Source organism: Halichoeres trimaculatus, unplaced genomic scaffold, assembly GCF_033239565.1.
Source record: "Halichoeres trimaculatus isolate MK-OKI-2021-1 unplaced genomic scaffold, fHalTri1.1 fHalTri1_scaffold_5, whole genome shotgun sequence".
NCBI classification, from domain to species: domain Eukaryota; kingdom Metazoa; phylum Chordata; class Actinopteri; order Labriformes; family Labridae; genus Halichoeres; species Halichoeres trimaculatus.
In genome coordinates, this window is record NW_027437183.1 from 18,501,341 (window position 1) to 18,526,566 (window position 25,226).

Below are 25,226 nucleotides of genomic sequence, written 5' to 3' on the forward strand. Positions count from 1 at the left end.
TGGAATTTAGACTTCTACTACCAAATCTTTACAACGATAATGACGCTTTATACCAGATTGTCGTTATGTGTGTCTGTAAAGAAATAGTGAATTTATACCATGAGACCCAGTCACCTCAGTTCAGGATGGGATTAAATCTCCCATAGAAAGAAGATGAGGCAACATGTTGCCTCTTAATTCTAAGAGCTACACTCCATTGAAGTAGTTTTCTAAGACACAGACTTAAAGATGTCGGACCATTTTAATTTATTTATTAGAAGCAGCTGAGACCAAGTTGACCAGATATTCAGGTTTTACACACATATAGCTCTCTCTTACTCTCTCAAGATCTCTAGATCCTACTGGGAAGGAGTGACAAACAGGAATATTGAGTGATATCTAGCATGAGATTGTACATTGAAACACTCTCTTCCACATCAGTCCCATCAGGGAAGGAACATTTTCCTTTGAGAACATAAAGCTGCATTGATGCACACACAGCACATAAACACGATCCTCCTCGCTTTTTGCCCCTGAAAATGACTATTCATACAAACTATTTCAGGAACAGAAACCATTCTTATGGTAAATCTTTCATCTGGTGGATTTCATGCATGTGTTTATAGACTGTCCATTCTCTGCAAGAATAAAAACAAAGTGGTGAAAGCAACCTTGCCTGTGCAGACCAAAATGTTCATTCTATGGTAACATAATATTTAATTGATAGTAGGCTTATTCAAATGTATTTTGGATAGCATGTTTCATTTCTATCAAGTCTCTATCTGCCTTTAGTGGCTTTGCAAACTGTTCAAATAAATTTAAGGCCCACTTTACTTTTGATGGGGTATTTTGATCACAGGCAAATGTAATCTATCCGAGTAAAAGAAATGAGAGATTTGGTGTTATATTTGCAAGGGTCTGAATGGCAGCTGCATCCACTGAGCCATGAAGTCTTTTTTTTTGTAAACAAAACAATGTCATTCCAAACAATTTCTGTGGTGGGACAGTCAGTTCTTGTCTAAAAGCTGGAGAGAACAGTAAAAAATGAAGTTTTGATAAATACAAATGAAATTACTTCTTTTTCAATTAAATATATGTGTTTCAATCAGTGGGCCTTGACTTTTTTTTAACCGTTTATTTCAAAAGTCCATCTGAACCCTGATAAATATCCACACTATTCCCCACGTAGGACTCTTTCTTAAACAGTTTTTTTTATTATTCATAACCAGCCGTCATTACTGTGCTGGCATCATACAGGATGTTATATAAAACAGAAAAGTGTTGAACCACAAAAACATAATATGAGGATATTCACAGATAGAGTGGTTGATTGAAGACTTCCTTGGTAAAAAAAATACTCACACCTCAGTTATATCTCTATTTTTATTTGTGTATATATACACATATAAAAAATAAGGACATATGTACAATGATAATAAATATCAACATGTTTGTACAAGTGAAATAAGTTACTTAACATATTTTAAAAACCAACATAAGGAGATCAATTACAAGACAAGCAAAAATGGGGCAAAGTAGAGTCAGGTTGATAATAGAATAATACAAATAACGCAAGAAAAAGCAGAAGTTAAAGCCATTTGTGAGAGGAAATATTACAAGCCAACAAATGCGTAATAACTGAAGAACAGCACACAAAGAACGTTACACATGCATTATTCTCAAGCTGAAACCTGTATTCCTTTATTTCATCTCTAATGTTGGGAGGAAAAGCCCAACTGTTAAGAAAGGTTTAAGCTCCCTGCGAATTCATAATTTAAGTGGACACGGCCTATCAGTACTGGATCAAGTGATACTTTTTTGGTTTTGGGGGGCTTATAAATTAAGGAATAGTTAAAGTTTTGGTATATTACTTCATAAAGTGAGATGATCAGGATTGGAGCAGATCACTGCTGACACATAAGCAGAGAGCAAACTGGAAGTCGATCAGCCTCAGGCGGTTTCTGCGTCGTGCTTGAGGGAGAATTTAGCTGCAGATAAAATATTCAGAAAAGTTGCAGACATCAGCTCAGTGTAGCAAACTGGACGGACTGCTGAGACTTAAATATCGATCTGAAATCAAATTAAATTAATTCAAAAATTTCAACAAGAAACAAAAGCAACTGCAGTCTACTTTGGCTTGTCCAAAAAGTGAAGAGGCACAGAAAAAGTAAACATGTTGAAACGCAGCCATGAATTCCTGTACAACCCTTGAACCAGAGAATCAGACATATTTAGTGTTTTTTTTTTCAAAGAGAGCATTAGTGTTCCACACTTTAGTGTCTGTAAAAGTCGATCAAAATGAAACACTTGTACAAGGATGATCATATCAAAGATGGACAGTCCACTTGCAGAGGATCATGCAACACTAGGATGGAGTGCTGATGGCTGAGTACCTCTTCTTCAAGCTCGGGATCATTTTGATATTCTACATCTCTCTCAGCGCTCTGTACACAGTGTGAGGAGAGACCAGTGGTTTTGTCCTCCCTTTGCTTCATGCTGGGCTCCTCTGGTCCCGACAGACAAGGCCCATAAACAAAAAGCAGACCCTGATGGAAAAAGCAGAAAGAGAGAGGGCAAAAAAGAGAGGTCATAAAAACTCTTCAGTTTTCTTTTTAAGTTTTCATGAAATCAGAGCAGAAAGTAGGTTACACTTTTCAGGACATCATTACATCATCACACTTGAAGCAGACTGGCCTTCTGGTGAATTAGATCATGTAGTCTGGTGTTTTTCTGACACTTAATTATAACTTACTGACTCATTGTTGGGGAGTAGAAATAAAAACACTTTATGTAAGAGTGGATGAGAATCTGCAGCCATTTTAGAAAAAATAGCTTGTCACTTTTGAGTAGTGGACTGGTCTGAAAAGTTTCCATATAGTGTCTGAATCTTGAGAGCAGGGCATTGTTTTTAAACAGACACTTCACTCTGACAAAGGTCTCCCTCAGTTCATTTTTTTTATTCTTATCAGGCACACTTTTTCTCTTTAATAAAATGATCCAGGCTGCAGGCAGAGCTGTTCCTTTTCTTATCTTTTAGCAATGAAAGTAGTTTTTGTGATGCACCTGTCTCCTCAGACTTAAATGAAAGCATGCACAAGGTCAGCTTTTGATAAGAAGGAAGCTCGACAAATGGTGCAGACCATATGATGTAACAAAAGTAAGAGTCTGCAGACGTGCCAGTGGCTGTGTGAGACAGAGAAGCAGTGACCTGAGCTAACACTATTGTAGTGAGATGGTATTACGCTTGATAAGTAAGTTCTAATTTGAGCAGCTCTGGAGAGCAGGCCGTGTTATTTACACTGGACGGCTATACGCAGTATCTGCAGAATAATCCTCTGACAGATGATGATGTTAATTTCCATTTTAAGTGGCTACGCTGTCACTTTCTTGAATAAAGGCAGCAAAGAACTGATGTTTTGAACAGTTTGTCAAGAAAATAATTCTACAAAAGCCTGAGGCAGACAAGCAACCATATATTTTATTTACTAAGTTGTCCTGTGATGAAAAGTAGTTTTTATTTCTTAAAGATCTTACCTTGCTTTCTCACAAGATCACAAGAAACCTAGTTTTACATCTTTGTGTATTAGTTTCTCAAAAAAAAATTTTTTTACAAGAAAAATAAGTCAAGATCTCAAGGATTTTTTTTTTAAAAAAAGAACTGAGCAAATCAATTGAAATTTCAATCAAATAACCAGAAAAAATAACTCATTACCACTGCAAAAAAGGAGAAAAGTAAATAAAGGGATGCAAACATTTTGCCTGTGTGGGTTTCTTTTCATATGCTCAATTAAAAAAATATATATTTATAGCTTTGTCAAGTACAAAAACTTAGCTTAGCACAAACACCGGTTATAGAGCGATCATTATCTCCCATCTCTTTGTTGCAGATAAAAATGACATTTATAAAGCTCCTGAGAACAACTTTTAGATTCTGTGATGATTGTGGGATTTTGGCACCCACTCAGGACAAGAAGTCTCAGCTGACACTGGCTGTTTTCCAAACCGCCTACTACACTAGCAGTGCCTACTATTTTGGCTGAAATTCAGTATGTGGTAGGTAGTATGGGAAAACTTGCAAAATCTGCATCCACGAAAATTTCTCAGTATGCAATAGACCAGTCTACCTGGCATACTGTTTCCCACAATGCACAGCGCTAACTCTGTTTGTCAATGCGGGTGGCAGGTTTAAGTGAATTACTGCCATCTACTGGAATGTGTCTGCATTATAACTACAACACAACAACAGTAACGTTATATGGTCTGTGAGATAGAAGTGAAGTGATGCTAGAGAAACACTGGTAAATCTTATCACTTCTAGTTGCAAAAGAGGTGTTTACTTAAAGCCCACATAATTCACATTTTTATACTGTACGTGGATTAAATGGAAGTGGTTTTTCCATCAGCTGTAAAAATAATAACCCAATCCCTTCCAGATTTTTTTAATAAACAATAGAACTTTGGTGTAAGATTAAAAATCAAATATGATTTTTCTGCTGTGATATGATTAACAAAATGAAATGTCAAGATCTACCCATAGTTTTTTTTGTGCATTTATAATAAAGGTAAAAAAAAAAAAATCAATCATCAGCTGTAGCTCCGCCTTCCGAAACCAGAGTAGTATTCTACAAAACAGACCCAACAGAACAGTCATACTACATACTACATACAAAAGCAGCAGGTAGTATGCAGTGCCTGCAGTGCCGGTTTGGAGAACAGCCATTGTTCTGTACCGAGTAAAAAACAGAAACAAAAACTCATTGAGAAACTTTGCAACAGATCATGTGAGAAAAGGCTGTTAGTAGTTAATCTCTTATTCCTACACCTACCCCCAACACCAACACAAGTTTAAAAGTTATAAAAACTGTTCAGAAAAATCAGTTTCCCTTGGAACTGTTCCTATCTGTCTTTTTTTAGGTCGTTAAATGGCATCAGTTAATTTAAGCCTGTTTGGCACTCTGTTGAAAGCACCTCACAGGAGCTTTAAAGCTCACTTTCTCACATGAGGAAGAAAAAAAGTTCATTTGTCTTCAGGTTTACATCCATCAGACATTTTTAACACAGAAACTGGTGTTTTAGCCTGCATTTGATTTTATTTGACTATTTTTTTCTGCCCTGAGTGAAGAAATGATCCCTAAGCGTCTGTAGAGAGATGGGCTGGTTGGCTGTCAGCTGCAAATTTGTCTTACCAGTCTCCTCACATTTAGCATATAAATATGAGAGGAAGTGTGTGCGCGTGTGTATGAGTTTACTGATCTTCTGATCAATTTCTCACTTACAAAGCAATTAATTTTTTCCCCCAAATTTTAAATTAATTCCAGTTATTTAGTGATCAGTTGAGCACAGGGACAGCAGGATAAGCCGGCAAAATAAACAAAATGATTGGAAACACTACACTGAGCAGCCAAAAAACTAAATTGAAAATCATTGAAGGTTAGGACTTTGCTTTAATCTGTTTGCATAAATTTAATTAAGGGGAACAATACCTCTGACGGGTTCACCGCCGCTTCACGGCTGGAGCCAGCAGCTAGTCAGCACGACAGAGATCCATCCATCCCTCTGTCTGTCCTTCTGTCAGCACTGTGCAGGCCTCTTTTTTTTGTGTCGGTGTGTTTTACAGTGCTCTTCCTCTGTTTAAGTCCACAGTAGCCCCGGGTCATTCTCTGGGCATCGGTACGAGAGAGAGGTTCAGGGTGTTTAAGGGTACACACACTGTCGTCTGTGATGGCTGGCATTCAGAGGACTGAGTGTGTGGGTGTAAGTGTGTGTGGGAGGGCAAGTTTCCTTCTTGGCAGTGCAAGTTACCACCCTCACCAAACACGTAAGATATAAAGCACTTATTGAGACATCCACAGCGGTCGTAACAGTGAGGGTTCAACTACATTCTCCATGCCTAATGTCTTCATGTCAGCTTCGATTTAGGATTAAGTGTTCAGTTTGTGTTCCACTGCAGAGAGCTGAATGCAAATAGCTGTTTCTTACCGAAGCTATAAACAAACATCCGAGAGAGCTCAACCAAAACTTCTATCTGTTACCCGCTGCAGCTGAAGAAATGTCATTTGGAGTGCACTTGTTGTATAATGGACTTGAAGGTGCAATTGAGGGTCACCGTGCAGGGCTAAGCAGGAATGTAGGAGCCTGCCCTCACATTGTCATTCACAGACGGGAGCCATTAGTCATTTGATAGCCGTTTGATCGTTGTTGAAGTCCATAAGACACAGAAAATAACAAGAAATGTCTTAATTCAAACCAAACAGTCACAACAAATTAAAGTGGAAAGGATCGGGGACTTTCTCCAGGGGTAAATACAACATGGGGGGAAAAATACAAATTGAGCAGAGAAAGTCTTGAGAGATTGTCCTTCATTCAGAAAGCCCCTCGCGTCTTTCACTCCAGTTCACTTCATTTTCCATTTAATTTCCTCTCTCTTTGTCTCTCGCGCTCTCTCCTCTCCTCTCGGTCCCACGCAGAGCTCCTGCGACGGGGACATGATTGTCGTCTTGCTTCGAGATTAATTAGTCTTTTTTAATACCGCTCTCACTCTCTTGGCTCACAAGTACAAAAAGGGGAAGATGCGCTTCCAGTTTTTTAAGTGCAGTAAGCTGAAAAAGTCTCAAAGGAAAAGAAGGACCAGAGAATCTGTTCAGTATTTCCAGTCAGATGCTTTTCTCCTTTTATCAACTGTCTCCGACACAGAGGCTAAAAGCCTTGCTTGGTCCACTTAACGTAAAAGAAATGTGCCCTTCAGAAAACATGTCACGCCATTCATTAGATTTCCATGCTTGAGGTTGTTTCCTCTGCGTTCAGCCTTTTTAAATACAAAATTTACACATGTGGCGATTGCACAGTGGAGGAAGAAAAAGCCACAAACATGACTGCATGTTGCTCAAACACAATAATAATAGGAGCGCGTGTTGACGGACTCCACGTATGAGTGTGTATATTTAACATGCTGTGTGCTATCAATGTCTACAGTGAGCCAAACAGGCATTGGCAGAGCGAGAGAAGAGCAGAGAGGGAGCATGTGAAGTTGTCAGCACGTCACTGAAAGAGAGAGCAGGCGTCCTCGAAATGAGGGAGGTAGGTAGGTTGTTTTGTTTTTCCAACTCGAGGAAAGAAGATGTGGGAGGACTGGCCTAGACGGACGACTCCTCAGGGTTGGCATCCGGCAGCACACTTCTCTGCTGCAGAGTGCGTCTCAGCTCCTCCTTAAAGGGGCTGGAGTAGTCGTTCCCGCTCATGCCCAAACCCCCAAGCCCGCCGCCCCCAGCGCCAGCCCCGCTAGCCCTCTCCTCCCCTGCTGTGCTCAGGTTGAGGCGGATGTAGCCGTTGCTACCGGAGCCTCGGATGTTGGTAAGGCTGAGACGGCTTGGGGAGTGGATGGGCTGGCCTGGGATGGCGCTGGGTGACGCCGTGCTGCTGACGCTGCTGGGTCCCAGGGCGTGACCGGGAACGATCTTCAGCGAGCCATCTGAGTAGTAGTAGTTGGCACCAGTCTCCCAGAACCGGTCCTCATCGCTGGGCATCTTGCTGGGCACGAAGGTGGGGGGCTCCTTGGGCAGGGTAATGGGATAGACCAGGGTGCTCTCTAGAGGCTTCATGTCTGCTCCTTTACCCAGAGCCAGCTTTAACCTCCTGCGCAGGTACAGAGCAGCTATGAGGAGCAGCAGGCATGCAGCTCCTAGAGTAATGACCAGAACCCAGAACAATCCCATGCTGCTGTCAGGAGCCCGAGCTTCCATGAAGACTGGAGCGCTGGCCACCACAGCCACTTGGTATCTCTCCGTTTGAAACTTGACGCCCTGCTCCTCTGAGTAGCAGATGTAGCGACCAGCTTGCATCTGTCCTGCTTCAGGGACAACAAGGGCCTTCAAAGTGCGGTCAAAGCGGGGTCCTCCTGCCTCAGGGTCCCCCAGCTGGAGCTCACGATCGTTGAGAACCCAGAAAGGCTGAGCCAGGTTGGAGACGAGCTGGCAGGGGAGAACCATGTCAGAGCCCACCACCACTGTGACGTTCCTCAGACGGGAGTGCTCTGCAGAGAAACCAGAGAAGAGAAGAGTAGCAAGGTTAGGGAGTGGAGTAGAGAGGGCAGTGGGCTGAGTTTCATCCATATTAATCCAATTTATTCTACTACTGCCAGTTCCCTTCCACTTAATTCAATTTATTCAACTCAGTCTGAGTGTATTCACACAGTTAGGCTCAAGCCTCTCTCCTGACTACTTGCCCCTGCACTGGCAGTCTTTTCCCACAAGGGGCCACTACTGAGGTGTGGCCTCATACTAACCAGGGCTGGGGATTGAGACGGGCTTATCGAACTTGGCTTTTCCCCGGCTGAACCTTTCCAGCATGAGGTCCTGTGACAGGGAGGAGGTAGAGCTGGAGGGGAGAGGGCAGAAAGCAGAGGGGATAGTTACTAATGGAGGAACATTTTCACACAGTAAAAACAATGGATCCACCTTTTTTAATCTGTAATTTAAGACTCAAAAAAGACCTTGATCAACTGAAAAACATCAAACTAAGGGCAGACTTTTATGAAAGAGTTTTGGCTTCAATTAACCCGTGAATAAGAGGATGTAATCACCTTTCTTTGCACCACTGATGTTGCATAAAACCCAGTTCTGATCTTGTAGAAGTCAAACTGTTTGCCTTTGTCTACAGAACAGGCTGCATGGAAGAAGCAGCTTATACTCTGCTAAAGTACTTTATGATAAAGTGGTTGTCATTACAGAGTTTTATGAGAAATTCAGATATAAACACCGTTTTATACTAGAGATTGTTTCAGAGTTTTAGCGCTAAGCCTGGAAGAAAACCAACGATAGTCTAAGTAAAGTATAAATGCATGGGTGCATTTAGGTGTCTCACCCGCGGTGAAGGTCGATGCGAACACAGGCACGACCCTCGCTGTCCCAGGCGCAGTAGGGGTCCCGGGCGAGCAGACAGTCTGGCTGTGACTGATAGCGGCTGCAGTTGGCCAAGGGCAGCTGCAGAACCTCGGAGCGAGATCCGATGTATAAGTATTTCTACAGAGCAAAGAGTGAAAAAGAAGGGAGACAAAAAACAGATCCAGCCATCAGTCGCAGACAGAAACCAGAGAGAGATGAAAAAACAAGAAGAAAGATAAACAGAGAGAGCTTGGGAGAGTGTCTCAGTTAGGGGTTAGAGGAGATAATGGGATAATCACTCTCAATTACAATAACATTCACCCTACGACCCTCGTCCAATCCAATCTGGGGTGCGCTCTTTTCGGAAAAGCTGTTATAAAATGTCTGGTCGCGGCTAAGCCCGCATTAATGAGATAAGCAGTGGGCTTTGGGGCCGGGAACGCCCCGTCAAAACGGCATCGATCGATGGCCGCTGTTGCGCCACGGGGATGCGGGCGGTGTCTACACACAAGCTGCGCTGACGGGTCAGAGAGAATGAGAAAACAACAGGGACAGGGGTTCAATTCCCTGCAGCGTTGAAGGATTGTAATTACTGTTATTGTTAAGAGGGTTTTGGATTCATGAAGTGACACTTGATCTGAAAAAAGGCAGTGCTGGTAAAAAGCAGCTGCAGACAGGCACTGGGCAAAGGACTGTGTGATGTTTGTCTCTCCTTTTTCAATGGATCTATGATTGTGTCTGTCAGAGAGAGTATTAACAGATCAGCAGAAGACAAAGTCCCACTGTTGCCACTGAATACCAATGAAATACTGATGCAACAGCAAAGCAAGGCACCTAAACTCTGCCTCTGAGAGATACGAGTGGAGGGAGTGGGGAACATTTCTGGATGAGTTGGCCAACATGAATCAACTTTTCATTAAGAGAGACCTTTAAAGCTTAACATCTAAAACAATGACAAGCCGGAGTCCATGAGCTGATCAAATGTGCAGAGCTGTGCTTTCAAATATTGAAGCTCAGACGATCAGAAATAAGAAAAAAGGGCTGCTTCTCGTCATGAAAGTCTTTCTAATTGGTTGTGTCGTGCTGCATCTGATTTGTTTACATGTTTTCCATCCAGACAGAGATGTGGCAACTGAAATGTCAACACTGCACTTTATTCATTCTGGGAAGTTCTTTCACATCTTCAAATAATCAGACTCTATTTAGTCCAAGGTTGACACATTTGACTCGCAGGGCTCCTGTAAGAGTTTTAACCTCCTGTGAAAACTTTCTGTAATTAAAAATGTTGGACAATGAAGCTTGAAAAGATGCAAGAATTGAGCCTCTCTTCCTTCTGTTTTTATTCTTCACAAGATTAGTTCTGTCATGTTTCATGTGCAAAAGCAACACGACCATAAATTTCCTCCCAATATTTAAATGATTATCGCGTCTGGCACCTCTCTGTGACTGCCAGCTCTTTAATTAATTTTTGGGGGCATTTTACGCCTTTTATCAGACAGCGATATGAGAAAGTAATGACATTAAATGAGGGAGGAGGCAGGGAAACAGAGCTCACTAACTGGGATTTAACCAGGAATGTTGCAGTTCAGGGCTGGCATCCAGAAAAATGTGGCACCCTGACAGCAACTTTTTCAATCATTCCTGTACAGCTAAAAACTCTGGCATGTTGAGATGATCTAAATTGATGAAGCAGAGACTGAAATATCCAAACCAACTGATAAATATTTGATGCATCCTGTGTCAGACCACCTCTGTGGGGCAGGCAACCACATTTTTCAACTCCATGTGCCCAGTTTGATGTATGTCTTTATTAATGTGTCCAATTTAAGCTCAATCCCTGCCATCTCTGGCTGCATAATCAGCAGATAATTTACTCATCAGAGCTCCTTTACGATCTTACCTTGGAGTGGGAGATGGTCAGGCTGTCCACTGGTTGCGTATTCTCAAACAGCTGGATCTCCTCGATCACGTGGGCCTCGGCGCCCAGGATCACCACCCTCTGCAGCCAGCCCTCGGCTGTGGCACACATGAAAAATAGAGGAAGGAAGAGGATTCAGTTCATCTCACTTCTGCTCTGTAAAGTCAAACTTTCAAGTTCACTTCAGTGCGGTATACTTTCTTCATGCCCTTGGGGCAATTTTTCACGGCATGCATAAAAACATAAATCTTCAAACAGATAGCTTCAGCACTCGACTCACTCCGGATACAAAATATGCTACAAACACACACCTGACAGCAGAGCGGCTCATCTGAATATCATTGATATGATATTTAAAATGTTTACGCACACACACAAACACACACCTGTGACTGCACAGTGCTTCATTTGAATAGAGAAGATGTGAAATCTTAAATTAACCCACACACCTGTGACTTCATAGCAGTGAGTGTAAATATTAATGAATTGTAAACAAACACCTGTGATATCTCCATATTTTGCTTAGATATTAATGACATACTAATGCATTCACAAAGACACATCTGTGACTGCATAGAAGCTCATTTAAATATTAGTGGTTAAAAATCATAATATACAAACACACTCTCTAGATGCCAGATTAATTTTCCTAAATATTACACTCAAAATGTAAATGCTGAAAGTGATCATGCATGAGTGAACTCCGTTTTTATAGCCCCTTTTTCAAAAGGTTACCCAGTGTGCTGGCACTCTGGCCATCTGTACCGTGCCATACTCAAGCATGACAGCAAAATTATGTTGTAGTACGACACACCCATGGCCCATGTATGTCATCATGAAGTGTCTGTTTACACGAAGCACAATCTCTTTACAGTCAGCACAGTGGAGAACACAGAGAACACTGTTACGACTTTTACACCTTTTTGGCTCATGTTAAGTTGTTTTGGTCCGCCACAGCCCTCTAACACCCCAGGTATTATTGTTGAGAGAAGCAGTTGCAGCAAAAACATATCATGGAATGTATGTCATGTCGTCATTGCGTGTTTGTGCTTGTGTTAAAGTGTACCATTCTGGAGCACCCCTCTCTGAAGTGTGCAAAGGCTAAGGAAGTGTACGGTGCCTAAAAACAGCATGGAGCAGTCACACTGGCCAAACAAACTGGACTTAAGGGTTGATGCATGTGTAAAGATGGGTACCAAATTAAATACTTTTGTAGGTACCAACCCAATTATGTTAAAAGTACTGGGTACCGACTCCCGTAAAACCAAAAGGTACCATGTTTAGGTACCTAAACACATCCTTGTGACTGTGAGAGAGTGGAAGAGTTGGCAATTTTCCATGCTGGAAATGAACACTCCATTGCAAAGTTATTTATTGAAGAATAAATATGCTAAATTGAAAAAACTGAGATTTTATTAGTAAACAAATATATATTCTTTAACACATCAACACAAAAAAGTACCGAAAATTGGTACTGTTGAGTGCCGATACAGATTGCCAGGTACAGAGCATCGGTACCGTATCGTTTTATGTATGAAAGGTACCAATCCCTATGCATGCCTGGGCATTGTGCAGATGGCCAGTGTGACTGTGCCCCTAGTCTCAGAGAAGCAGGCACTGCTTTCTGGAGTTGACTGTTGATGCCCAATGAACTCTAACTCAACAACAACCAAACAAAAGGTAAAGCAATTGGGTGGAGTCAAAACTTTAGCTTAATGCCAATGGCTGCAGGAAGCCTGTAATGCAAAACACCAAATTTAAATACCTTTATAATTAGAGAGTTCACCCTCTTTATGGTAAAAAAAACCCCAAAAGCTTTCATACCGAAAACACTTTTTTTTTGTACCAGGCAGTGATCATGTTTTATTTTGTGGTGCATTTTCAATGTATGTGTAAGTGGCTTCCAGTCCTTTTGGAGACAGCCTCAAGTGGACACTCAGGGAATTGCATTTTCTGATACTTCTGTACTTCTACATTGGTTCCATTGCTGCTTGGTAGTGCCCTGTGTTGCCATGCTTGACAATAATTAACCCTGAACAGGGGTCCTTTTAAGGCTAGATGCTCACTTTTGGCTTTTAATGGAATGCTCGCATAAAACTACTTAAAGTTAATGAAGTATATTTATGGTCCTGTAGAAAAGTCAGGTCAGAGAGGCAGCCTGCAAATAGCAAAGGCCCTGAAACTGGAACAGCTAATTCAGCCACCTTAATTAATGTCACTAATTGCATTTGTGCTTTTTTTCTGCTGTACCATTTAAAGCTGAAAGGAAGGTCTGTATGAGACAATAGGTGAGTTCTCTACACAGGAAGAACTCTCATGATCAAATACACAACAGCAAATGTAGAAAGTCACAGTGACATTAAGTTATGTATAACTTGATGTCAATAACATCAATCTCACGTTGTGGATTCTTTTTTTAAGCGACACCAATTTGTCATTCTACCGTGCAGCCGAGACAAACAGGATGAAAAGAAAAACAGCTTCTCCTCCTTTTAAAAACTTAGAGCTGCAGTACTGGGCTGATTCCAGCTGAGAAAGAAACAACCTAAGGTGACTTTAAAAGAGTCTGAACGCTGTGCCCAGCCTTTTAAGACCTCTGCTGAAGGTAATATTACCAGAGACATTTAAGGACGTTTTTGAGCGATGTGCAGGGAGCTGCAGCTGGAGGAGGAGAAGACAAGATCCCGTGCTCCTTTCATGTAGGGCATCGAGAACAAGTTTAGATCCCCTGTGATGAGAGGTGTTTTAGGCACAGCTGGTGGGGTGACCTTGATGTGTGTGTGGGTGTATCTAAGTGTGTGAGTGTATCTTTGGAGGGAACAGAGTTATGTGCAGACAAGTGCACTCTGGTGTGGTTCTCTTGATTAAGAGAACTGTCCTGGATAATGTGAAAATCTAATCTGGTGGCTAACTGGAGGCTTGAGAGCAGAAAATACATGTATGAGCAGACGTATACACACACAGACGCGCACACACAAATAAGCCGAGCAAGCAGCCTGCATATCATCATGCCCGTCTGTCGTGGCGTCAGGGGCCAGTGTAGACTAATCCCTCAATCCTGCAGCCTGTTTTTCTAAAAAACAATCCCAACAAGTACTCCCTCACTCTCTTTTCACATCAGCTGTCGCTATGCTGCAGCTAATAGCTAATCAAGCCCGCAGCCCAATTGGCACTATGAACGCCCGTCTGCCAAGGGCCCTGTTGAGTTTGTGCCGTGAAGCACGACAAGCGGGGATGACTGCACTTGGCTCAGGGAGTGCAAGCATGTGCAACTCGCTGCGTGTGCATAAATCAATTTGTGAGCGTGTTTCTCTCGCGTGTGTATGTGTTTGTGTGTGTGTGTGTGTGTCCCCATGTGTGTCTTTCTGTGTCCATGTGTGTGTCCGAGGCTGGCCTCGTGGCTTGCCAGGAGAGGAGCCCTGAGTCCGCTGTTGTCACACTCAGTCACAGTTGCCACAGTCACTCTGCCGCTGCAGTGATCTGAATGGTAAGCAGTGCAGTCTCTCTCCATTCATGAGCTGAGCAGCATTTAAATTTCCCATTCCCTGAAATCCACTGTCAGATCTCAAGATTAGAGCTCCAGAAGAACCAGCTGACTCGTGATCAGTGCCAGAGCGGGACACCTGCATGAGGACCTGATGGCTTACTGAGTGGAGATATTAATTGAGTTGCACATACATAGGCCTCTCTTTGATGCATGAAGATGGATCTCAGCATGCAAATCAAGGTTTTAATTGAAACCCAGGTGAAGTGTGGCCAGATGGCAGGTTGTTTTGTGCCACCATGCCTAATGCCAGTACCTGTCTCTGTCTGCTGCTGTGGCTTGTTCTCTCTCATCTTTTCAACAAACCCTGCGTGCAAGTCCCCTGAACACTCCAAACACACACACTCAAATACACACATCCACAAAAGGGGGAATATGATGAAAGACTGTGTACCTGGGATATATTTCTACCACCAAATTGAGAGAACACCACACTGCAGCAGGCAACATGATAAAAACCCTGTATACTGTATAATGCAATCCAATACTGCAACCCTGCAAGCACAATAGCAGCTGGAAAAGCAAGTTGAAGGACTAAATTTAAAATGACGGTTTCCTAACAATTTAAGTGTTCATGTTTTTAAAGCTAGAGCTTTCTGAGTCTGTGCTGCACTGGGAGAGGATGTAAAATTTATTCAACAAAAAACATCCATCAAACAGTCCATCCATCCATCCATCCATCCATCCATCCATCCATCCATCCATCCATCCATCCATCCATCCATCCATCCATCCATCCATCCATCCAACCATCTAACCATCCATTCTTCATCCATCCAATCATCTATTTATTTATAGATCCATTCTTCGGTTCAACTATCCAAACACACAACCATTTTTTCATTCTACTATTGATCATACATCAGTTCATTTATCCATCAACTAACCCCATACATCACTCTAAATCAATCTACACATTCGTTTATAGATCTGTCTATACATCATCAATCCATCCAACCAGCCATCAGGGCATCCATCCATCCATACATTCATCCATCCATCCAACAACTAATCCATTTACCATCCATCCATCCATCCATCCATCCATCCATCCATCCATCCATCCAGCTTTTTTATTCTTCCTTCCATCTATCTATGCATCATTGGTGTTGTTTCTACCCATGATATCCACATTTTTAATCCATCTATTTATTCATTATTTAATCTATCCCTCCATCCAGTTATTGGGACTTCATCCATCTGTGCTGTTATGCATATTTAATGATAATAATAAGAATTTATCAGAGTTTAGTCACTCTGCAAGAAACAACAAAAACCTCAAAGCCCTTTCAGATATCTTTAACCTTTCTTGGCACTTTAATAAATGAGGATTTCAAATGCTGTTGAGTTCAATCATTTAAACCAGGTAATTCAATTAAAGCTGATGACATTAAAAAAGTGATACCTGAAGCGTCCTTTTTAGTATTTAGCACACATTAGAGCTGCTTTTCTTTTGGTACTAATTGCAAAAGTAAATAAACGAGTCTGGCACAACTTTCCATATGAGTTTTATGAAGGACTTAAAGATTAGCAGAACTGCTGCAGTCATTAAATCAACTCTCCTGAATGATCCAAACTACATCATATTTGAACCTTAGTGACTGATAACACCATAAATGCAGTGAATACAGCAGCCAATGTGTTGTTTGTACCTGTGCCAATGAACAGCATGTTGTACGCTCGCTGGTCCAAGGCGCTGACGCGATCCACTGCCAGCTTTGTGAAGTTGACACCCTTGGTGAGCAGCAGGGGGCGAGCCAGAGCTTTATCGTCCATCAGTGGGTGCTTCTTGGCAAAGTTGAGTGTGGCGTCAGGCAGCTGCAGGGAGCTGTTGTAGCCGCTCTCCCTGTCGGTGTTTGTTATACACTGCAGAGGATGGGGGATGGAGTGACACAGGGGGGAAATAAACATGGAGGGAATGAAGGAAGGACCGATACACAGAGAGGATGAAAGGAAGAGTGAGAAAAAGAAAATTAGAGAGGAGGAAACTTCTGAGCTGCAGCTGGCATAGGTTGGCATGGCTAGTTGGCGATGAGATGACTTCCCTCACTACCTCCCTCCTTTTCTCCATCTTTCTTTCACCCTCACTTTTACCTCCGCCTGCTATCACATCCTTCTCTCTGCTTCCTTTCCTTTCGTCCTGGATCATTAAGTTCTTAGCTCTTTGTGACATGCCAGCTTTTGCTCTTTTTCATCGCTACAGTAACCCACGCCTCCTGTCTCTAACTTCCTTCCCTCCCTCCCTCTTTCATCAAACCTCCTCTTCTCTCTCATCTCTTCTTGTTATGCAGAGGATGAGGTGCAGAAGCTTTTTCTGTTTTGTTTTCCAGACATACTGCATTGCATCCACCACACATTAAACTGAACATTGGATGTATCATCACAGAGATTTTAAGGTCTCTTACCGATCCAGGACGTGGGGAGGGTACAGCTCCAGTGTAGCGTCCCCACCTTTGAGATGCCTCCCTGTACTCTTTGTAGTATCCTTTAAACACCGCCTTCACATCATTGATCTGGTACTGACACACCGCTGACACATCCACGTCACCCCTGGAATATAGCAGCAAGGTGAGAAATAAGTGATGTCTGGCAGTAAAAGTTGACAGACGGATTATCTATCATCCTCTTATGGAAGCTGTGACTTTGAAAAGTGCGTGAATCTTCTAGACCAGGGGTCTGCAACCTTTACTTTTATAGGAGACATTTTGCTTCAGCTCACCTGGATTAAAGTCATGCTGGAGCCACAAAATCTACTTTATCTGCACAATATAGACAAAGTGTATAAAATTCTAAACAAAGTTAAAATGTAGTGAAAAATTATCTAAATGAGAATTTGTTTGAATTTATAAAGTTGTCCATGTGATGTCTCAGTTTTTAATTTTAAATACATTTGTAAATATTTCTAAATTTTTGAAATTTAAAAAACTTTTGATTTTTAATATTTTTTGAACAATTGGAATGTACAAAAATGCAAATAAATTAATTTTTGAATTTCAAAAATTTACAAAAAAAAAAAAAAAGATTCAGAACTGAATAAATACTCCATTATTTCAAATTTTGGAAAGAATACTATAATTTGATGACATAAACTGATACTATTGCTCAACTAATTATTTTTTTTGGTTGTTTGCCAATGTCTTGCGTATATAAAGCATGTATATTAAGCTGGCATGTGGAATCCATCAGCATAAAGTTAAAATCTGTATTTCTTGAGACTCATCCTTTTGTGGATTTAGTTATTCTACCAGGGTTGTAAAACTTGAGGTCAGCTACAGGTGCATGGAAAAATGGTGGACTGTTGATTTTGTAGGAGGTGAAGTAGAGTGATGGCAATGGCCAGCCTTATTGCAATATGTGATGCATATTTAGTTAATCAAAAAGTTAATGTGCGATTTTATTTCATGTCAATGTCTTTAACAACCAATTACCTCTGTCTTTCTTTCAATAATATTTTTTGAAAGCCACAAGGAGCCAAAGGAGTCAAAGGGCCATATGAGGCTCCAGAGCCATATGTTGCAGACCCTTGTTCTAGACCCTTTGAAAGCCAGGCAAGGCATAAAATAACAAAATATGGTAAAACAAATGAAATACAATCACATATCTCAAAATAGAAAAAACCTTTTGTGTGTAAAAAGGGAGGATGAAACACCAAAAAGTCTAATATCTATTGTTAAGACTTCATTTTGTGACAGCCTGAACTGTCCATTACTGAGTGAAACGAAACAAATTACTTTTCTGTGGCACGGCAAAATGATGAACAAATTGATGCACATGTAATTCACTTCCCTGATAGGCTGCTGAAATCAATCAGTTATTGCTGCGACTGAGGAGCTGCATTTAATTGAATTGTAAGGTCAGGGTTCTGCTATATAAGTTTTTTTTTACCAACCAAATTTTAACTCCAAGTGGATATGGAATTGAGTATTGATGCATGACTCAGGCACATTAAATCATCCCCGCTCCCCTCATCTCACAAATAGATTTGATTTCCTAAGGCCCAAGAACTGGTATAAAAATGTATTTTTAAAGACCAGCTCTCAAACTGAGTCACTGAAAAATTAATACTATACATATAGTGAAAAATTGGCTGAACTTTGTTCCCTGAGGCACAAGAAAAACATTCAGGACGACTTCTTCTCAGCAGGGTGATCAGGAAGTAGCTCGATTGCAAATCTTTTTACGTCATATGGTGGAGTCAGGTACAGAGTTCCAAATTGACTTGAACAGAGTAAGAACTAATGTTATTTCATATAAAGGCTTTTTCTGAGCTTGAACCTGGAAAGTAGAGATAGCGTTAACATTCTGGATCAGCACTGTTAATGTGCAGCAGTTCCCCCTGGTGTTAAGGTGAATATAAAAACCAAAGGACAGCAGTGATGTCTTAGCAAGTTTAAAGCTTGCCTATTCACTCAGATTATGGCTTCAACTCCCAGTCATCATTTACATAATGTCCAATTATCTTAATGTTATCTCTATCAAAGCCAGGGGGCTTTGAGGAATCCCCAGCCAGTCACACAGAGAGAAAGGATTAAGCTTTTTTTTTCAGAGACAGTAGGAACGCTGAATGAAGAAACAAAGCTTCAAGTTCAAAGCAGCTTCACTTTGTGATAGGATATCTTATTGAAGAGCACAAAAGACTCACTTCAAAGGGCCTTTCACAGAGACGGAGACGGTCTCCAACTTTCCTCCCAGAGAAAACCTCCTGCCCTCGCTCAATAGCTTTGTTGATAAGTTACTCATTAGCACATTGCAGTGATGGAGCAGACACACAAATGCCAATCTTAATGCCTCTAATGACACAACAATCACTTATCACAACAGAGTTGGTGTAACTATGACCTCTCTAATTACCCATTTGTAGTTTAAATACCACATCTGTTATAAGTCTTCTTTACAGTGAAAGTTTGTCTTCCACTTTCATTTTACTGAGCTCCAAACAAAGAGCTGATAACACTTGATGTCAGCAGAGTTTATTTCCCCTGATCACTCTCGCTAAAGTTCACAAGATGTAATTATAGGCCCCAAAAAATCTGTTGTGATGAATTCCAGCAGAGGAGATGCACACTCTCTGCCTCACGACACTTAAACTGGGAGACATAACAAGTAATGGGATCCTTATAAATAATTTAATTCAGCAGCTGACTCTAATACTGATGATGAAATGTTTTTGAAAAGCTTGAGACTTTTAGTGGAAATTAGTCCACTTTTTATTAATGTCTGCAGCCAAGGACCTAATTTAATCAACCCTACTCTGTTTAGTAAATGGCTTCACTAATATAGGAAACAACATTAAACTTATCTGACATTAAACCACTAATAAAACCAATAAAACATATTCAAGTGCTCTGCAGTTTCATCCACTTAAATCTCTTACTAACATCCACTTAAAGGCCCAGTGACACCGTCGATACCTGATCACATCGAGTGCATAATTGGAGCTATCCCATTGGAATGACCCAGGATTTTAATAAAATGTGAAGTATCAGACATGATGGTGGAGTGCTGAATCTCACACACTTGTGGTGACAGATTGACATTTACCTGAGTCTGGCTTTTGAAACTGATTATTTCAAACAGTTCTGACTCTATCTGGGCTCATCTTGACTCACCACTGGGCGTGGAAGATGCCGTAGAAGGTGGTTCCCCTCCAGTCCTGTCCTGGCAGTGTGAACACGGCCCTTAGGTTGTTGAAGGAGACGTGACGCTCTGGAAGGGAGCATACTAGGCGAGCTTTCTGGAAGGTGGTCCACTTTTTCTGCAGGGTCCTGGTGCCACCCAGATCCCCCTGAGAGAGAACACAGGACAAGTGTCTTTTTGTGAATACTAGGGCATAATAATGACCTGTTTTTGTCAAATGAGTTTTTACAGACACAACAGAGAATTTATTTCTTTTTGGAATAAATGGACAGATTCTTGTTTTATTACTTCTGTATTTCCAGGTGTCCTGCAGTACTGTAACACAGTATATATGTATCCACCATTTTAAAGTCTGAAGATGGAAACCTGTCCAAGGATTTTAGGTCAGTCACTTTAGGTACTCAATTAAACAGCCAACAAAAACCCACATAAAGGGTGGCTAACAGCATTCTCTCAGAACCAACCATACCTCAAACAGTGAACATGAACTATTGCCATCAAATCTAAGACACAGGGACTCACATTTGAATAAAGGCAGCACTGAAGCACTCTTTTTTATAAACACCGCATGCTGAAAGCCTTGAAAATACTTTTTATTGTATGTGCCCTTATCTTGTCTTCTGCGTTGCAGACAAATTTCAGACATTAAAGAAAGTTTTGTGATCCTGGGTCATTATTTGTAAGTTGTTTATGTTGTGTAGCCCATCCCCTCCTTTGCAGAAGAGTGTGTATGTATGTATGTGGGTGTGTCAGGCGCTGATGCAGGTGCAGCCTCTGATTGGCCACTTTGAACTGGATTGCTGCTCTCTGATTGGATAAAGTTGAAATTTAAATTTCAGCTGTTGCAGCCTTGCCTCTTCTCCTCTTGCCACTTCCAACAGAGAAGCCTTTGTATTCTGAATCTGTGACTTTTGGCTTTTGATTCATGTGAAATGGTGTGGGCCTATATATTTATATTTTTTAATGTGAGTAAGTATTAGTATGGATACTGTGAACGTAATTGTTAAGTGATATGATGTCAAAAAAACTAAAATAGTTTAGCAGAGTAAGAGTGTGTAGTCCTTTTGTTAAGCAGAGGTAAGGTATCTGTTATTTGTTCATGTCTTGTTTTCTTTTGAGGGAAGATCAGGGTTTACTCAAGCGAGTTTTAGTTTTTTCTAATGGCACGTTTTGCTTACATTCAAAACCTATTAAACTGCTATTATTATTCAATTTGACCAGTTTGGCCTTCTTGGAGTAACAAATAGATCCAAAATGAGTGTCAATGAGTGTTTGGCAGGTGTCACTGTGCAATTGGCAGTTGTTAATGAGGGAGTGGTAGATGCCAAAGAGTAATTTGCAGGTGTCACTGTGCAATTGGCAGGTGTCAGTGAGCAGCTGGCAGTTGCCAATTTGCAATTGGCAGCTGTCATTGAGTGACTGACAGGTGCCACTAAGGTATGGGCAGGTGTCACTGAGCAACTGCCAAGTGTCACAGCAATTGTAGGTGTTACTGATCGATTGGCAAGTGTCAGTGAGTGACTGGCAGACTGAGGGATTGGCAGATGGCACTGACTGATCAATGGCATACCATAAGCCTCTTTTGGATCTTGGCTCTACTGGTTTCTTGGGAGTGGGAGCTGCATCTTGTTATGTCCAGGTCTCTCCAAGGCTGGGATCATAACAGGCAAGTCATCATCAGGGTTTATGTAGAGCTATGAGGGGCTCATTACGTAGTGTTGGTATCGATTACATACAACAGGAAACGTGTTTAGGTTGAAGTGACCTGAGAAGGGCTCTCTGTCTCAAAGTTTTACATGGGAAAGCAAAGAAGAAAAATGTCTTTGTTCCACTTAAACTCAGGAAAATCTAGTATACAGATTGGACAGGTTTAGTAGCAGATTGTGGCCCAACGTCAACTTTAAATTGGACAAACATGGAATGGAGTGGGGACATCTGATATGCATCCAGAAAACTTCTGAAGAAAATATTTGCATATTCACACTAACATAAGCATATACATTTTAAGTGTTGAAGAAGTAATGAGACTTATTTCAGAGACAAGTTATTTATCAAAGCACTGCATTTTGAATGTGTTTTATAACATCCTTATGTTTCTCCCAGGATTTGAAGTGGTGTAGTGGGCCCTTCGTCTAATGACTCTCTGGAACATAGAGCCAACTACTTTGCATTAACAACAACTTCACTGCAGCTTAACATCTTGTTTTTGGACTACTTTGCAGTTTCCTCTTACTTTTCTGCAGTACAGAGTCTGTATTTCCCAACCAAGGGTAAGAGTCCTCTAAAAGCCAACAATAATATACTACCTTTCCTCTTCTATTACGACACTTCTGCCTCATAAGCTGCATTTCATTAGCCTCGGTTTCACCTCTTGGATGTGAAACGACATCTCTGTACAAACTCAGAACAAACATGATTGTAAACTTGTTCCATGTGAATATTCTGACAGAACTGTTGTCATGTTGGATAAGCCTCTCTGAGCACTGGTACCCTAAAATGTTGAAGGGTCCCACTGAAATGCAGAATAACAATAACAGAAATAGTGAATAAGGCCATAAACATTGTATTATACTTCATATATTGATGAGAAGTGCCTTCATACAGTACTCTGAGGGCTCTAATGTAGCCTGTCTGCCAGATATGTCTCATTGTTATTATCCTCAGTAATTGCAGAAGCTGTAAAAAGGAATTAAAAAATGCAAATGCACATATTACAGCAGTGAGATATCCACATTTCACTTCTGTTGCAAAAGCAATAGCAGCAGGACGAACTGAATTATTCACTGCTCTGGTACGCATCATGTGTGAGCATCTGTCTCTAATTTCACTCAAAGAGCTTTATTGTTCATCACAGTGCCAACATTAAAGGGCACTTCTCATAAAAACTGAGCATATATTGTGCACTTAATTATACACATGTCCTCAGACTGTTAACAATCTGTCTCTGTTTGGTTCAGTTTGACGGTTTCTGAACACTGAGGCTGCCGACGTAGCAGTGACTTGACACTTAACCTTTTGGACTTTAACTGAAAGTCACTGAAATCAAAATGATGCAAACAGCTGTCATAAGTCTCCCTGAATGACGCTCCTTTCAAGAGCAAGAAGACATGGATGTGGAGCCTAAAACACTGGCACGTCAGACTTCATCATTTTTCTCTGTGTGGCAATTTATTAAGCAAATGATGCATCAATTACCAAATACATTCTTTTCAATTTCACTTTCCTGAGACAGCACACTTTCAATCAACCGGTGTGCTGAAATTGAGCTGCTTTAGTCTTGTTTTGGTGCATAATTACATCTCAGTATGCAAGTTATATTAGTGAGTAGTAGCTTTTATTTTGAGTTGTGTGTGACAGACCTTGTCTGCTCAAACTGAAAACAAAAGCATATTTTTTTGCAAAGTTAATCAAACCTTTTGCATTTTGTAGACAGAGCAATGAAGACACTTTCATATTAGTTTCTTTATTAAAAGGATGCATGCAAAGAACTTATGAAATCCAAAAAAGTCCTCTGACTCAGCTCAAGATATAAAAACTGAAAAGTGGAGGAGAAAAGGAGCGCACATGGTCTCTTGAACTTTGAGATAAAGTGCATCTCGGTTGAAACGAGCAGCAGCTGGCAGCCTATCTGCCTTCTCCCACTTTTAGCAGTTTGTATCCCCAACATTAGAAGCTTAACTTGAAATAGAGCATCATCCTGTTAGCATAGTTTTCAAAGTTTGGGCTATTTCAAGTGTGATTTATCAGCCTCGCCAGTTTGCTCTGCTGTGAAACAACTCTGCTGATTACCTCCTTATATGGGCATCTCCTGTTGAAGTCTATAAGCCCCAAACTGTTACCAACTGCTGTCTCACATAAGCATTAAATGTTCAGAGACAGATGCCAAAACAGCTGGAGAAAGCAGAAAACAGCTGGCTTCATGCCAAGCATGCATGGAACAATAATTCTGTAAAACCAGTTTTGGGATGGAAAAATTTGAGCGTGTGGACTTTTGAATATTTACTTTTAGATTGATTATGGTTTGAAATGTTTGTGCTTTTCACTGAGGATTGCTACTAATTAGCTCCAGCAATTACACACCACATAAAAGTATCCTTACAGTTTCCTGATTACATCTGTTTTAATAATTTAAGTGTTACCTTGCAGACGCGAGCCACTCGGGCCACAGTGAGCTCAGTGTCACACTCCAGCTCCAATGCACGCTCACTGAAGAAGAAGTAGATCTTGTCGTCGTCTCCGTCTTTGCTGCCACTGCTTTCTCTCACCAGAGCTGAACCCACGAAGTCTGGCTCTGCACATACAAAGCACGAACAAAGGAGTATTATCAGGAATTGTATACTCACAGTCAGGACATACCACATAAATACAAAGAGACAGTCTCATCCCACAGACACACATACGTACAAACATATACAAAAGCTTTATGCCTCCATCTCATTCTCTGCTGCCCATTCTTGTCTTTCTATTTCCAATCATCTTTCTCTCCGTGGCCTCATCTCTCCTCTAGTCATTTCTTGCTCTCCGTCTCTTCAGGGCTCCCTATTAGCTGCCCATTCAAGGTTCCCCACATCTCCCAAACCAGCACGTATTTCTCAGACTCTCTATATCCAGCTCTCATTAGACTATGACTGATATGTTGTTTTTTTATGTGCGGCAGATACAAAATTTGCTCATAAGGCTGCTCGGGGCTTTTGTTTTAACAATTTTTAAGAAATCCTTTATTTTTTAACAATCAAACGAAAACATTTCCCTCTAGATGGACCGTTATTTTCAGCATGAGGCCTCTGAAGCACCAGTTTAGGTCATAGTAGGATGCTGTAACTCCTCTCAAGTCAGGCCAATTAACATTTTAAGGCTGGCCAGCAGCCGGTAAAATTAATGTGAGGCGACCAGATTCATTCATCTAGTTCTAGTTTCTAATAAAAGCTCAGCATCAGCATGAATAATAAACAGACACGTGGGTCCAAACCTCAGCCTCATCTGTATGTTCCTCCTGCCTCCACCTCCATTCTCCTCACCTCCACCTCTGTCTCTCCGACGCTAATCCTCATGCCTCTTCTTTCATCGCCCATTTTCTTGCTGTGTCTCTATTCTCCTCTCTTCCATTCTTTTTTCTCCTTTTTGTTGGCACCTTCCTTAACCTCCTTCCATCAAAGATAATGATTTTTTTTTTAGCTGGAGCGGAGTCCTGTGCTTCATTTCCTGAAACTCATTTCTCTTTTTGTTCTTTTGTATGTTTTTTGATTGAAAATAAACTGGCATAATCAAT

The 25,226-nt window shown here is 41.1% G+C and overlaps 1 protein-coding gene and 1 long non-coding RNA gene across 2 annotated transcripts in view; one reads left to right on the forward strand and one right to left on the reverse strand.

Annotated features, from left to right (window-relative positions):
- Positions 1-25,226, forward strand: part of LOC141790410 (uncharacterized) — a 41,336-nt gene that overhangs the window by 1,389 nt on the left and 14,721 nt on the right. The gene's annotated exons all lie outside the window — the stretch shown is intronic.
- sema4c (sema domain, immunoglobulin domain (Ig), transmembrane domain (TM) and short cytoplasmic domain, (semaphorin) 4C) overlaps positions 1,416-25,226 on the reverse strand; it is a 123,173-nt gene continuing 99,362 nt past the window's right edge. The window contains exons 9-17 of the mRNA XM_074670252.1: positions 24,097-24,248; positions 19,930-20,105; positions 16,726-16,870; positions 15,973-16,186; positions 10,759-10,874; positions 8,839-8,996; positions 8,261-8,352; positions 5,463-8,008; positions 1,416-2,525 (exon numbers count right to left, since the gene is read on the reverse strand). Of these exons, the coding sequence (XP_074526353.1) occupies positions 7,113-8,008; positions 8,261-8,352; positions 8,839-8,996; positions 10,759-10,874; positions 15,973-16,186; positions 16,726-16,870; positions 19,930-20,105; positions 24,097-24,248 (1,949 nt within the window). The 3' untranslated portion in view covers positions 1,416-2,525; positions 5,463-7,112. The remainder of the gene's footprint in view (positions 2,526-5,462; positions 8,009-8,260; positions 8,353-8,838; positions 8,997-10,758; positions 10,875-15,972; positions 16,187-16,725; positions 16,871-19,929; positions 20,106-24,096; positions 24,249-25,226) is intronic.